The sequence below is a fragment of the Chanodichthys erythropterus genome, chromosome 14 (assembly GCF_024489055.1).
Source record: "Chanodichthys erythropterus isolate Z2021 chromosome 14, ASM2448905v1, whole genome shotgun sequence".
Lineage (NCBI taxonomy): Eukaryota > Metazoa > Chordata > Actinopteri > Cypriniformes > Xenocyprididae > Chanodichthys > Chanodichthys erythropterus.
Genome location: NC_090234.1, coordinates 14,447,661 through 14,461,798, shown reverse-complemented (window position 1 = coordinate 14,461,798; position 14,138 = coordinate 14,447,661). Strand labels below are relative to the sequence as shown.

General features: G+C 35.4%; 1 protein-coding gene across 1 annotated transcript in view; it reads right to left on the bottom strand.

The window, feature by feature from the left end:
• The window catches only part of trpm2 (transient receptor potential cation channel, subfamily M, member 2), a 50,629-nt gene that overhangs the window by 929 nt on the left and 35,562 nt on the right, over window positions 1-14,138 (bottom strand). Inside the window, exons 21-31 of the mRNA XM_067409095.1 lie at window positions 11,985-12,166; window positions 9,795-9,927; window positions 7,917-8,004; window positions 7,708-7,795; window positions 6,921-7,069; window positions 6,787-6,839; window positions 5,365-5,394; window positions 5,182-5,268; window positions 4,868-4,946; window positions 4,648-4,749; window positions 2,526-2,642 (exon numbers count right to left, since the gene is read on the bottom strand). Of these exons, the coding sequence (XP_067265196.1) occupies window positions 2,526-2,642; window positions 4,648-4,749; window positions 4,868-4,946; window positions 5,182-5,268; window positions 5,365-5,394; window positions 6,787-6,839; window positions 6,921-7,069; window positions 7,708-7,795; window positions 7,917-8,004; window positions 9,795-9,927; window positions 11,985-12,166 (1,108 nt within the window). The remainder of the gene's footprint in view (window positions 1-2,525; window positions 2,643-4,647; window positions 4,750-4,867; window positions 4,947-5,181; window positions 5,269-5,364; window positions 5,395-6,786; window positions 6,840-6,920; window positions 7,070-7,707; window positions 7,796-7,916; window positions 8,005-9,794; window positions 9,928-11,984; window positions 12,167-14,138) is intronic.

Sequence of the window (14,138 nt, the reverse complement as noted above, 5' to 3'; positions counted from 1 at the left end):
TGCACAAAACATAAAACTGAATGTGCTTAAATGATGTTTTATGTCTTTGGAGACAGCATCCAACTGGGGATCTTCACAATCACCCTCCTCAGACAGTATTATGAGATGCTAACATTCATTCAGTGTCTGCACACTATACGTGGTGCACTGCAACTTTAAACTGGGAAATCCCACAATTCATACAAAGTATTTGTTACTTTAATCTTCTGTTATGCATTGCGAAGACACATACAATAAATATATACATATATATATATATGGCTGTATATCAGCACGGCTGTGATTCACCGCATGCTGATATACAGCCATATCGCATGGCTACGAGTGTGATATTGCGTTTATACAACAGTTCGACAGATCGAGTGTGTAAATAAATAAGAAATAATAGCGGAGTGTCTTTAAAACCCTCTTTTGTGCAGAAATACTTCCGTCACAGATTCAAATCTCAAGTTGACAGTTTGACCAATAAAACACCCGAAAATGAGAATTCTGTCATTAATTACTCACCCTCATGTCGTTCCACACCCGTAAGACCTTTCTTCATCTTCAGAACACAAATTAAGGTATTTTTTATTAAATCCGATGGCTCAGTGAGGCCTGCAAGATAGTTAACAGCTACTAAAGACGTATTTAAAACAGATCATGTGCCTATAGTGGTTCAACCTTAATGTTATGAAGCAACGAGAATACTTTTTGTGTGCCAAAAAAACTAAATAACGAGTTTATTCAACAATATCTAGTGATGGGCGATTTCATAACACTGCTTCATGAAGCTTTACGAATCTTTTGTTTTCGAATCAGTGGTTCGGAACTGCCAAAGTCATGTGATTTCAGTAAACGAGGCTTCGTTACGTCATAAGTGTTTCGAAATTTAAATGGTTCACCACTGGGGGGCGTGACTTTGGCAGTGTGATACATGCTCTGAACCACTGATTCGAAACAGAAGATTTGTAAAGCTTCATGAAGCAGTGTTTTGAAATCGCCCATCACTAGATATTGTTGAATAAAGTCGTTATTTAGTTTTTTTGGCGCACAAAACGTATTGTGGTCGCTTCATAACATTAAGGTTGAACCACTGTGGTCACATGAACTCTTTTAAATATGTCTTGAGTCTTTTTCTTGGCATCTGAAAGTGTTAATTATCTTGCAGGCCTCACTGAGCCATCGTATTTTATCAAAAATATCTTAATTTGTGTTCTGAAGATGAACGAAGGTCTTACGGGTGTAAAACGACATGGGGGTGAGTAATTAATGACAGAATTTTCATTTTTGGATGAACTAACCCTTTAAGGTATTTTTCCATAACAGCACTACAACAACGTCCTTTGTTTACAAAAGTCCCTTTCAATTTAAAAGTCTCTTCTGACTGACTCATTCACTCGTAAAGTTTGCCGCCATTTAATGGCTTATTAATGTAACTTTCACTTAGTCCACATTACGCACTAATGGACCCTTTCTCAATACCAATTACAACATATTATTTATATAAAATTATATTCATTGAACAACAATATTTAAATTAACAACAATAGCCATTATATATGACAGTAGGAAATAAACACAATTGTACAATTCAGTCAAACGTACAAAAGCAGTGCTATACAGGATGTAAGTTAAATATAGCCTTAATATTAAATTATTAAATTTAACATAACCCAATTCGATTTGCTCAGGAACAAGTAATAGATTAATAACAGCAAAGATTGCCTGTTTTATACCCAAAATGAATTATATCTCCTGCTTAAACACTATAAGAGACAGCAGCAACTCCCTGAAGCACTGGCCGAGATGAAGCTGTTCTCAGCAGGTACTCGAGCACTGAACGGCCGCTGACGGCCTGGAGCTCGCATCTCCGAAAACGTACAAGCAAATTGTAAAATAGGTGCTATGATTGAAAGGCAACTACATTCTCACCTTAAAAAAAACACAGTTTGTGGTACAACAAGTGTAGTATTTATAAAAAATAAGCTCGGATTTGCTCGGCCGCCATGACAGTCACTTCAAGTGGAGTGATAAAAACGGTGAAAAGGTAGGAGTGCTGTTATCACTAGAATATCGCACGGCTCTCAGCCAATCAGATATGAGAACCAGAAAGAACTGCTGTATAAATATATATGTGTGTGTATATATATATATATAAATATTTCTCCATATTGTGTCACTGGCAACATCAAAAGTGAGATGAGTCAGTTTTCGTCTGTCACAAAAATGTGAAGATGCATGTTGTTAGAAGATGCATGAGTCAAAGCAAATGTTTTCTGTAGTAGATTGTTTATAAGTTTTGCTTGACTGCCAACATCACCTACAGCAGGGTCTAAATTTAAACCACATCTCGTTTTACTACCCACTTATATTGATATTTTTCTTGGCTTTGACACTTTTTACTTGCATTTGGCACTTTGCTGTATTTTATTTTTTGTCTATTCAAACAAGAGACACTTTGAATTCAGTTTGGCCAGTAATCCTTCATTTAAACTGCACAGAATATCAAAGAGATGTGAGATGAAGTGATATTTTCTACTCACTATGTTGTTTAGATCTGCCATCAGCGGACTGTGTTTGTCACAGTGAAGTGTGATGATGGTGGTCTCTACCCAGGCGTTATCAGTGTTCCTGCTGTCATCTACATAACCCTTATAGACCTGCATCACAGAGGAAACACACACATGCTGTTTAACTACATGTGTTACAATTTTTTGATATACTATTTGCATCAGTTTGAACTAATTATACAGGAAAATAAATTTAATAAAATTTAATATAAAATCAAACAAACCACCCACCCAGCTAACAGGGAATGTTCTCAGTACATTCTGGCAAGGTTTTCTTAAAGTTATCAGAGTTATTTGGTCTTTAATAATGTTCTCAAAACATTGGAAAACATGCAGTAAAAAATAGTAGGCTAAATCGTGCGCAAAATTTACTATTTTGTTCCCTCAATTTGCTAAATCGTGCGTACGATTTACTATTTCGTTCCCTTGATTTGCTAAATCTTGCACGTGATTCACTATTTCGTTCCCTCAATTTGCTAAATTGTTCGTGCAAACTACTATTTTGTTCCCTTGATTTGCTAAATCTTGCGCGCGGTTTACTTTTTCATTCCCTTGATTTGCTAAATCTTGCGCGCGATTTACTATTTCGTTCCCTTGATTTGCTAAATCTTGCACGCGATTTACTATTTCGTTCCTTTGATTTACTAAATCTTGCGCGCGATTTACTATTTCATTCCCTTGATTTGCTAAATTGTGTGTGCAAACTACTATTTTGTTCCCTCAATTTGCTAAATCGTGCATACGATTTACTATTTCGTTCCCTTGATTTGCTAAATCTTGCACGCGATTTACTATTTCGTTCCCTCGATTTGCTAAAGCGTGCACGTGATTTACTAATTTGTTCCCGATTTGCTAAATCTTGCACTTGATTCACTATTTCGTTCCCTCGATTTGCTAAATTGTGCGTGCAAACTACTATTTTGTTCCCTTGATTTGCTAAATCTTGCGCGTGATTTACTTTTTCGTTCCCTTGATTTGCTAAATCTTGCGCGCGATTTACCATTTCGTTCCCTTGATTTGCTAAATCTTGCACGCGATTTACTATTTCGTTCCCTTGATTTGCTAAATATTGCACGTGATTCACTATTTCGTTCCCTCGATTTGCTAAATTGTGCGTGCAAACTACTATTTTGTTCCCTTGATTTGCTAAATCTTGCACGCGATTTACTATTTCGTTCCCTTGATTTGCTAAATCTTGCGCGCGATTTACTATTTCGTTCCCTTGATTTGCTAAATCTTGCACGCGATTTACTATTTTGTTCCCTTGATTTGCTAAATCTTGTACGCGATTTACTATTTCTTTCTCTTGATTTGCTAAATCTTGCGCGCAATTTACTATTTCGTTCCCTTGATTTGCTAAATCTTGCACGCCATTTACTATTTCGTTCCCTTGATTTGCTAAATCTTGCGCACGATTTACTATTTCGTTCCCTTGATTTGCTAAATCTTGCACGCCATTTACTATTTCGTTCCCTTGATTTGCTAAATCTTGCGCACGATTTACTATTTCTTTCCCTTGATTTGCTAAATCTTGCTCGCGATTTACTATTTCGTTCCCTTGATTTGCTAAATCTTGTACGCGATTTACTATTTCGTTCCCTTGATTTGCTAAATCTTGCGCACGATTTACTATTTCTTTCCCTTGATTTGCTAAATCTTGTACGCGATTTACTATTTCGTTCCCTTGATTTGATAAATCTTGCGCGCGATTTATTATTTCGTTCCCTTGATTTGCTAAATCTTGCGCGCGATTTACTATATCATTCCCTCGATTTGCTAAAGCGTGCACGTGATTTACTAATTTGTTCCCGATTTGCTAAATCTTGCACGTGATTCACTATTTTGTTCCCTCGATTAGCTAAATCTTGTGCACAATTTACTTTCATGTGCGGGGCTTCGTAGTCGATGAACAGTTCACTCAAAAATCAAAATTCTATAAATATTCACTCACTGCATGCTGTATTTTTTCCATGAACCAGGACTGGCTAACTAACCCACAGATAATAAATGAAACACAATGCAGTTCAAATCTGTGATTGTAATGTTTATCTTTTAATCAGTAAAGTTGTGCATCTTATTGATTTATCCTGCTAACCTGTTCCCCAGCCTCTAGTTGAGACCTGGTCTTGTCATGTAACTTTTTACCCAGAATCCTCTCCAGTGTCTGTGGTAGAGGCTCATTAGGTTTGGTTGGGCCCTGCAAAAAAAGTTTTTAAAAATGTCCAAAATGGCAAATAAAAAAGCAAATGCAACGATTATCTATATGTATATTAAGATTCTGAATATGCAGTTGTACAGATTTTATGCATTCTCACCCCAGGAAGAGACCCGGGCTTCTCTGCATCCTCGCAAATGGAGAGAAACTCCAGCACTGTGTGTTCAGCATCACGCCACCTTTAAAACAGTCAGAAAGCTCAATCTTTCCTCTTACACTAACAGCAGGATGAACTAAGGGCATGAGATGAATGTGATCTCTAATCTGCTATAATCTCATAAATGCAAGGGCCTGTGTTGTTTGCGGTGTATTCAGTAGTAAACTTCAATTTAATCTGATATGAGATTAGATTTTAAGTCCAGCAGGAAGTGAAGATCAGGACTTGAATGGGATTTTAATTCCAGTGTTGTGTACCTGGTGAAGATAGGGTGGAGAATGTGATTCGGACCGAGTCGTTCCAGAGCCCCTTTTCCCCGTATCCCAGTCCTTCCTTCTGGATTCCTGTTAAATCCATTCATGAGAATGAGACTCAATCAAATGCAATTACATTAACTAGGAGAATAAAAGCACAGATGAAATATGTTTTGCTTTGCATACCTGTACTTGTCTAAGACTGAAGTGTCAGAGCTGTAAAGAGAAAAATGTGTTTTTATTCACAAAAAGCTTCACAATAACAGCAAGACTGTCAGGAATACTAAAAAAAGCATTTCAAGATTTATAATAAGTTTTCAGCTCTAACATAATTTCAATTCAGTAAAGTCATCTTCCTGTCATTTCTATTCAACTGACTGTTTAAACTGGCTGGAGATAATTCTTAAAAGCAAAACCTTATGTTGCGTTCTCTAAGAAGTTTGTATTTACGAGTTGGGAGGTCATAATTACGACGGCGGGTGCGTTCCAATTACGGTTGCAAAAATTTTTCAAGGCTGGAAACTTTCCATGGAAATTAATGGGAATATATGGGAATTAATGGGAACAAACAGGGAATTTGCAAAATTGCAGGTTAGTCTATAAATGTATGTAACTTAAATGTAGTTGGAAAAAAAAACATTTTGCAGAATAATCTTCTTTCTATTTTGAATAAATGCTGTTTTTTTTTTTGTTTTTTTTACTTTTTGTTTATCAATGAATTCTGAAAAAAGTTTCACAGGTTCCAAAAAAATATTAAGCAGCTCAACTGTTTCCAACATTGATAATAACTGAGTATCAAATCTGCATATTAAAATGATTTCTGAAGGATCATGTGACACTGAAATAAATATGCATAACAATTGCTGCAATAAAAATGTTTATTTTACATATTTACTAGATTAGAATTAATTGGATGCAAAAAAGATGTTATTAAGTTAAATGTTATTAAGACCAAACAAAATGTTTATGTTTGTACATGATACATTTTATAAAAATTTTATACAATTTATATAGAAATTTATAGAATTTTCCCCAAAATTTCCAATTAATTCCCATAAATTCCTGTTAAGTTTCCAAATTGGAATATTTCCAAAATTCCCCAGGTTAAGTTCCCGTGGAAACTTTCCACACCTTTGCAACCCTTTAGGTTGGAGCAAGATGGTGATGCAACTTTTATACACAAAACACTTAATCTGCAAAATGATGACTAAAGTATGTGCATCGGTTGTGATTTAGTTTTTTTATGTTTTCATACAATTTAAGAAGGTGCTGGTAATTAAATAGTTATATATTTTATGGCAATTGTACAATATTATAGTATTTTGTACATGCAACGTGGATAAAAAAAAAAAATAATTTAATTCATTTTAACAAATATAGATGCTGCATCTATTATGTCCGACATGTTTTCTTACCAACACTCGGAATAACTCAGAAACTTTAGGATTAAAGTAAATATTTGTGGTGACATTCATGTGCGTTCAACTTGTAAATACAATATTTTCAACATGAATTGAATGCAACTATATATGTAATAGAGCATAACAATTGCACAAGACTAAATCAGTTCGATTTATTGTGCGTTCTGTTTTTCAGTATAAAACTTACTTGCTGCTGTCATGTTGATTGTAAATTGGGGGAAGGTATGAAGTAAAGTTTACCTAAAAGAGCAAAAAATGTGTCAGATAAGATAAACATTACAACAGAACGATAAAATATGTGGTATAATTCATATCAGGCACCTCCCAGGACACTTTCTCCTCAGGCACAGGAAAGCGTTTGACGGTACTGCCGGGATACTGAAGCTGACGTGCAAAAGTGTGAGGGGGCGATTCTTCATCTGTCTCCTGTCCACTAGAATCACCATCATCCCTGTCAGAGCTTTTACCTGCTGGATGGACAGAGAACAGGGAACGTTCTCTAAACTTTAGCTTTATGATAGATAAAAGTTGATCTATCATACAATATTAATCTAACATAAATTAGAACTTTTATTCAGGATGCATTAAATTGGTCAAAAGTGACAGTAAAGACATTTATAATGTTACAAAAGATGCTGTTCTTTTGAACTTTCTATTCAGTAAAGACTCAAAGCAGCAACTGTTTTCAACATTGATCATAATCAGAAATGTTTCTTGAGCATCAAATCATATCAGAATGATTTCTGAAGGATCATGTGACACTGAAGACTGGAGTAATGATGCTGAAAATTCAGATATAAATTACACTTTACTATATATTCACATAGAAAACATATATTTTACATTCTAATAATATTTCATAATATTTTTACTGTATTTTTTATTAAATAAATGCATCCTTGAAGGAGCATAAAAGACTTCTTTAAAAAACATAAATAAATCTTATTGAGCCCATACAGTAGTGTATGGAAGTTCTCATTACAAAAAATGGGATTTATGTCTCGAATACTTGAAAATGTATGTGAATGTACCATAAACTGATAAAGATAAATCTTGAGAATCAAAAAGGATGCATACATCTTATAAGAGCTGATTTAAAAACACTCACTCATTAGAGGAGGCTGTATTTTGGATTTGCATCCCTGAGATTTCAGCGCGTCTATAATCCATCGTAAGGCTTTGGCGGACTCTGAGACCTGCCAGAAGACAAGAGATTCACCATCTGACACTCACATTTGCTGGAAATGATGAACAGGACAAACTGACTGTAAAACACTCTTTATGGGGTATTTGTGAGTGTTTGTGGAAGAACGACACCTGCTCTTCAAGCTTGGTGAGTCGTTTTGCCATAGTGGCAGAAACCATCTCCTGCTCCCGCTCCAGAAGCTCTGACATCGCTCCAACCCTGGGAGGAAAACAGACATGTTTAATATTTAATAAACAACCTAATAAATTCATTAAAATTCTTACTTTTCAAGATTTAAAGGGGTGGCTGATTATGATTTCACTTTTTTAACTTTAGTTAGTGTGTAATGTTGCTGTTTGATCATAAACAACATCTGCAAAGTTACGACACTCAAAGTTCAATGCAAAGGGAGATATTTTCTTTTACAGAAATCATTTTTTAAGGACTACAACAAACAGCTGGTAGGGACTACAACAAGCTTCTTCCCAGTTGGTGACATCACCAACCCTTAAATTTACATAAACCCCGCCCCCGAGAACACACAACAAAGGAGGCATTCAAGTAGAGCTGCTATCTCTTTGAAAATCTGACAACTGTCTCATAAATGTTGTTTCTAAACACTCAAATCATGACAAAAAAACTATGTTTTTCAAGCTGGATCGGGCTAATGCGCATGTGCAGTCTCTTTTGTATCTTATTTTGGAGGCACGCGTCTGACTGTTTCTATAGGAACCGGAGCTTCTAACGGCCGCTGCAGTGACGCGATGACTTTACCAATCAGCGATTGGCTCTTAATTAGAAGGCGGGACTTATTCTGCCATTGTGTGTGTTGCTCTTTCTCGCATTCTAAACAATATCAGTGACGCGTCTTGTGTTATTCTACGGAGGTTACAGGGAAACGGCTCTATTTCTGCGGTTCTATAAGCGCCACCCAGTGTCAGAGAGTTACATTTACATTCAGCCTGTGTGCAGTATTTGTCTGGCGAAAAAACAGAATTTGCATAAAACACTATAAATTTTAAAAGGTTGATGAAAAACAAGCTTATTTGTGTCCTACAATTTTAAACAATTTGGATAAGGCATATAGAATTATTTGTGGAGCAGATAAAATGTGAGGTTTAAAAGAGTTTTACCATTTTCCCGCTTTATTTGAACATTTCGTATATGTTATTAGATAAATAGTTGTCAGTCATTTTGTCATTTGAAATCAGGACATCATTGATAATGTTATATTTTTAGTGTTATATACAAATAAGACATACTTATATTATTTTTTGTTTGATTTTAAATGTAAAAATTGGTGAAATGATTTATGCGTCAGTACTTTTTGAACATTTCCAGCACATTTTAACAATACCGTTATAATATTGATAACCGTGATCATTTTGGTCACTATAATACTATACACTATAAATTTTCATACCGCTTCATCTCTATTCTAAAAGTTGTAACTTCTTCCTGAGTCTCTCCATCAGTGTCGACTCCGGTTTGAACAATGTAAGGCTGAACACTTTCCTCATTTTGGCTGCGTGAGATTCTCCAGCTTTGTTGTTGTTGAGCTGTTAAAGCTCCGCCCTCTTCTGGAAAAGGGGCGGGAGCAGCAGCTCATTTGCATTTAAAGGGACACACACAAAAACGTTGTTTTTGCTCACACACAAATAGGGGCAAATTTATGATCTGTGGGGTATTTTGAGCTGAAAATTCACAGACACATTCTGGAGACACCAGAGACTTAGATTACATCTTGTGAAAGGGGCATTAAAGGTCCCGTTTAAGAAGAAAATGACTAAATCTATGGAGGTTTTTGCTGATTAACTTCATCATGTCACATAATTAATATTCAAAAGTGTAACAATTGTAAGCTCATGAATATTATATTAAGCCACTTCCCTTAACTTTTCAGACCATTACTCCGCCCTTCCTTATACTCTAGATTTGATTTAAACATTTCCTCAAATCAAATGCGGTACTCAAACATACGAGCTGTCCTATTTCAGTCTTGTGCTTACTTCTCTGCGGTGTCCTGGATACGATGCTCCACGCTCTGGCTCTCGTCCTGTCGTGTAGATGCCAGATAGTTGTCCTTCATGTAGGCCTCCCATGACAACAGCTCCTCTTCCTCAGTCTGCTCTAATTCCTGCCCTGTGTCGAACCATGTACTTAAACCAGGGATTGAGACACTCCACAGTTTTTTAAAGTGATAAAGACAGCAAAAAATATAAGATATATAAGCTGTGTTCATGTAGCTCAAACAGTAGAACTCGTTTGGGATTTGATTTCCAGAAAATGCATGAACTGATAAAACGTAAACATTGAATGCAATGCAAGTCACTCTGCAGCTTTAAATGCTTGACTTCTGAAAGCAGGATGAATTCTGATTGGCTGTCAATATTTTTATCGTTTTTCAGCTAGAAAAACTGTTCTGAAAGTGATTCCAACAATTCTGTTTCTCTGTGCCGTTATAATTATAGTTGTGGTGCACAACCACCGAACTCGGGTCTGACCTTCAGAATCGGGTGGCTATTTTTAAACTGATCCGACTTACGGTTTTCGCTAAACGGACGATCAAATCTATGAAAAAGTTCCATAGACTTTTATTGAGGGGTCAAGACTTTTGCACAATAAGACTTATAGAGTATTTAAACTGTCAATCAATAGCAAATCTTAATGACTACCTTAGGACAACATGCTAAAACATGTTATCAAAATGCTAATTCATGCTAACAGCTAATTCCTGTTAGAAAAGTGTTAAAACATCCTAGTAATGTGCTAAAACATGCTAACAACATGATAATTTTTGCTATCAAAGTGTTAAGTCATGGTAGCAATGTTTTAAAACATGCTAGCAACATGTTAATTCATGTTAGCAGTGTTAAATCATAGTAGCAATGTGTTAAAAAATGCAACATGAATTAGCATGTTTTAGCATTTTGCTATCATGAATGAACATGTTTTAACACATTGCTATCATAAATTAGCAATATGCTAAAACATGCTAATTCATGTTAGCAAATTGTTATAACCATGCAAGGAATCTGTTAAAACATGTTAGCAACATGCTAATTCATGCTAATAACATGATAATCATGATAAAATCCTACTAATTCATGTTAGCAAAATGCTAAAACATGTAAGCAATGTATTAAATCATGCTAGCAAATTGTTATAACCATGCAAGGCATCTGTTAAAACATGTTAGCAACATGCTAATTAATGCTAACAACATGATAATCATGCTTAAACCTACTAATTCATGTTAGCAACATGCTAAAACATGTTAATAATATTTTTTTTTTACTTTCTCTGAGTAAAACCTTCCACTTCAAGCTGTTCAAAATTATTTTAAACTTTCAGACCTGGCTTTGTCAAGCCAACATTAAAATTCGTCATCGAACATTACTCATCTAGTTTTAGTATTATCCATATACTATTACAGTATTTATTCATATTTTGAATTAGCTTTTATTGTTATATTTTCAGTTTACATTTTAATTTTTAGTTCAAGTTTAAGTAATTTTTTTGTCATTTTTATTATTTTTTTTTATTAATATATTCCTATTTAGCTTTAATTTATATTCATTTCAGTTTTATTTTTAGTAAAAATCATTGTAATTTTGTAACTTTTTCAACTTCAACATTTTATTTCAGTCAAAGCAAAATTTAAAGTTTTTAAAATGTAAATGTCTCTCAGTTATATTATATCTTTATTTCAGCTTTATTTCAATGAATGTAAATAATAACAGTTTTAGTCAGTGATAAAAACATGGACACACCTGTGAAGCACATTCTGTAAAAGTGGCCTGTCAACCGTAAACAGCCTGCAGTTACATTAATGAAACACTCAGCGAAACCATGTTATTCACATCCTTACCACCTGCCTATTATTGTAATATCAGCTATTTTATTAGATGATCATTATTTTTCTGTTTATCACTATGTAGCTGCATTGAAACAATCTGTATTGTATAAATCATTACATAAACATGACATTATTATTTTAGATACCGTAAACATGCAGCAGCTTAACTGTTTTTGATGCATTGACCCTTTCTGTCTATTTGAGCGCTTCTTGACCAGAATAAATTGGACCAGACTTTATGCTCATCGTCTGATCTAGACTAACGAACGTCAGTAATCTACTGTGTGTATTCAGAAAAAGAGGTTTTGTGACTGCAGTGTGGCACTGGACCAGCACTCACTGAAGTGTTTGTGTCTCTGTGGAGGGTAGCGTAGAAACACTCCTTTGATGAAGAGGATGAGGTGACTGAGGAGGATGAAGGGTGGAGGAAGGGCAGGTCGACTGTGGTACTCCTTAATCAGCTCGTACCGCTGGAACTTCCAGATGGTGTCCGTGTTGTCTTGAACCTCCTGGAACGTGTAGCTGTGATGCACAAAGACAGAGTTTAAAGGATTAGTTCACTTTCAAATAAAAATTTCCTGATAATTTCCTCACCCCCATGTCATCCAAGATGTTCATGTCTATCTTTCTTTAATCGAAAAGAAATGAAGGTTTTTGAGGAAAACATTCTAGGATTTTTCTCCATATAGTGGACTTCACTGGGGTTCAACGGGTTGAAGGTCCAAATGTCAGTTTCAGTGCAGCTTCAAAGAGCTCTACATGATCCCAGACGAGGAATAAGAGTCTTATCTAGAGAAACCATCAGCCATTTCCTTAAAAAAAAATCAAATATATACTTTTTAACCACAAATGCTCATCTTGCACTGCTTTGCGATACGCCACGCATTACGTAATCATGTGACGTAGGCGGAAGAACCGGCAGAAGAATCTCATTTTCTCATCCAACTTCAAAATCGTTTAACATCATTGTTTACCTTTTTTTTTGTGGTTGTAAATGCCGTTTGACTTAGTCTTTGCACGTTGACTTTGTAATCACGCGTGACCTTTCCAACATGATTACGTAATGCGTGGCGCATCACAGAGCAGTGCAAGACGAGCATTTGTGGTTAAAAAGTGTATATTTGTTTTTTTTTTTAAGGAAATGACTGATGGTTTCTCTAGATGAGACTCTTATTCCTCGTCTGGGATCATGTAGAGCTCTTTGAAGCTGCACTGAAACTGACATTTGGATCTTCAACCCGTTGAACTCCAGTGAAGTCCACTATATGGAGAAAAATCCTGGAATGTTTTCCTCAAAAACCTTAATTTCTTTTAGACTGAAGAAAGAAAGACAAAAACATCTTGGATGACATGGGGGTGAGTAAATTATCAGGAAATTTTAATTCTGAAGTGAACTAATCCTTTAAAGCCCTGAAATTCACTGCAATATTTTATCATAAATCTTCTATAATTCTGTACAGGAAATATTTAGCAAATGACACAAGATACAATGTGAGGATTATAATGAAAGAAATATGGGTTCTGTTTCAAAGCCTAGTGAGATGCCTACATAGTCAGCATTTTAAGACATTTTAAGGTACACTAATGATGCAAAGGATGTAAGAGTCATGAAAAAAAAATAATATAAAGCAGCAAACAAGTTATTGTTGATTATATATAATTTGTTCAACAATGAAAATAAAAATTTGCACAAACAGCTACAGGTGCCCTAGATTCAAAAATTGAATTTACCTCGGCATAGTTGAATAACAAGAGTTCAGTACATGGAAATGACATACAGTGAGTCTCAAACTCCATTGTTTCCTCCTTCTTATATAAATCTCATTTGTTTAAAAGACCTCCGAAGAACAGGCGAATCTCAACATAACACCGACTGTTACGTAACAGTTGGGATCATTAATATGTACGCCCCCAATATTTGCATATGCCAGCCCATGATCAAGGCATTACACAAGGGCAGCCAGTATTAACGTCTGGATCTGTGCACAGCTGAATCATCAGACGAGGTAAGCAAGCAAGAACAACAGCGAAAAATGGCAGATGGAGCGATAATAACTGACATGATAACATGATATTTTTAGTGATATTTGTAAATTGTCTTTCTAAATGTTTCGTTAGCATGTTGCTAATGTACTGTTAAATGTGATTAAAGTTACCATCGTTTCTTACTGTATTCACGGAGACAAGAGCCGTCGCTATTTTCATTTTTAAACACTTGCAATCTGTATAATTCATAAACACAACTTCATTCTTTATAAATCTCTCCAACAGTGTGTAATGTTAGCTTTAGCCACGGAGCACTATCAAACTCATTCAGAATCAAATGTAAACATCCAAATAAATACTATACTCACACGATTAGACGTTGCATGACGAACACTTTGTAAAGATCCATTTTGAGGGTTATATTAGCTGTGTGAACTTTGCTTATGCTGTTTAAGGCAAGCGCGAGCTCTTGGGGGCGTGGAGCATGAGATTTAAAGGGGCCGCGTAC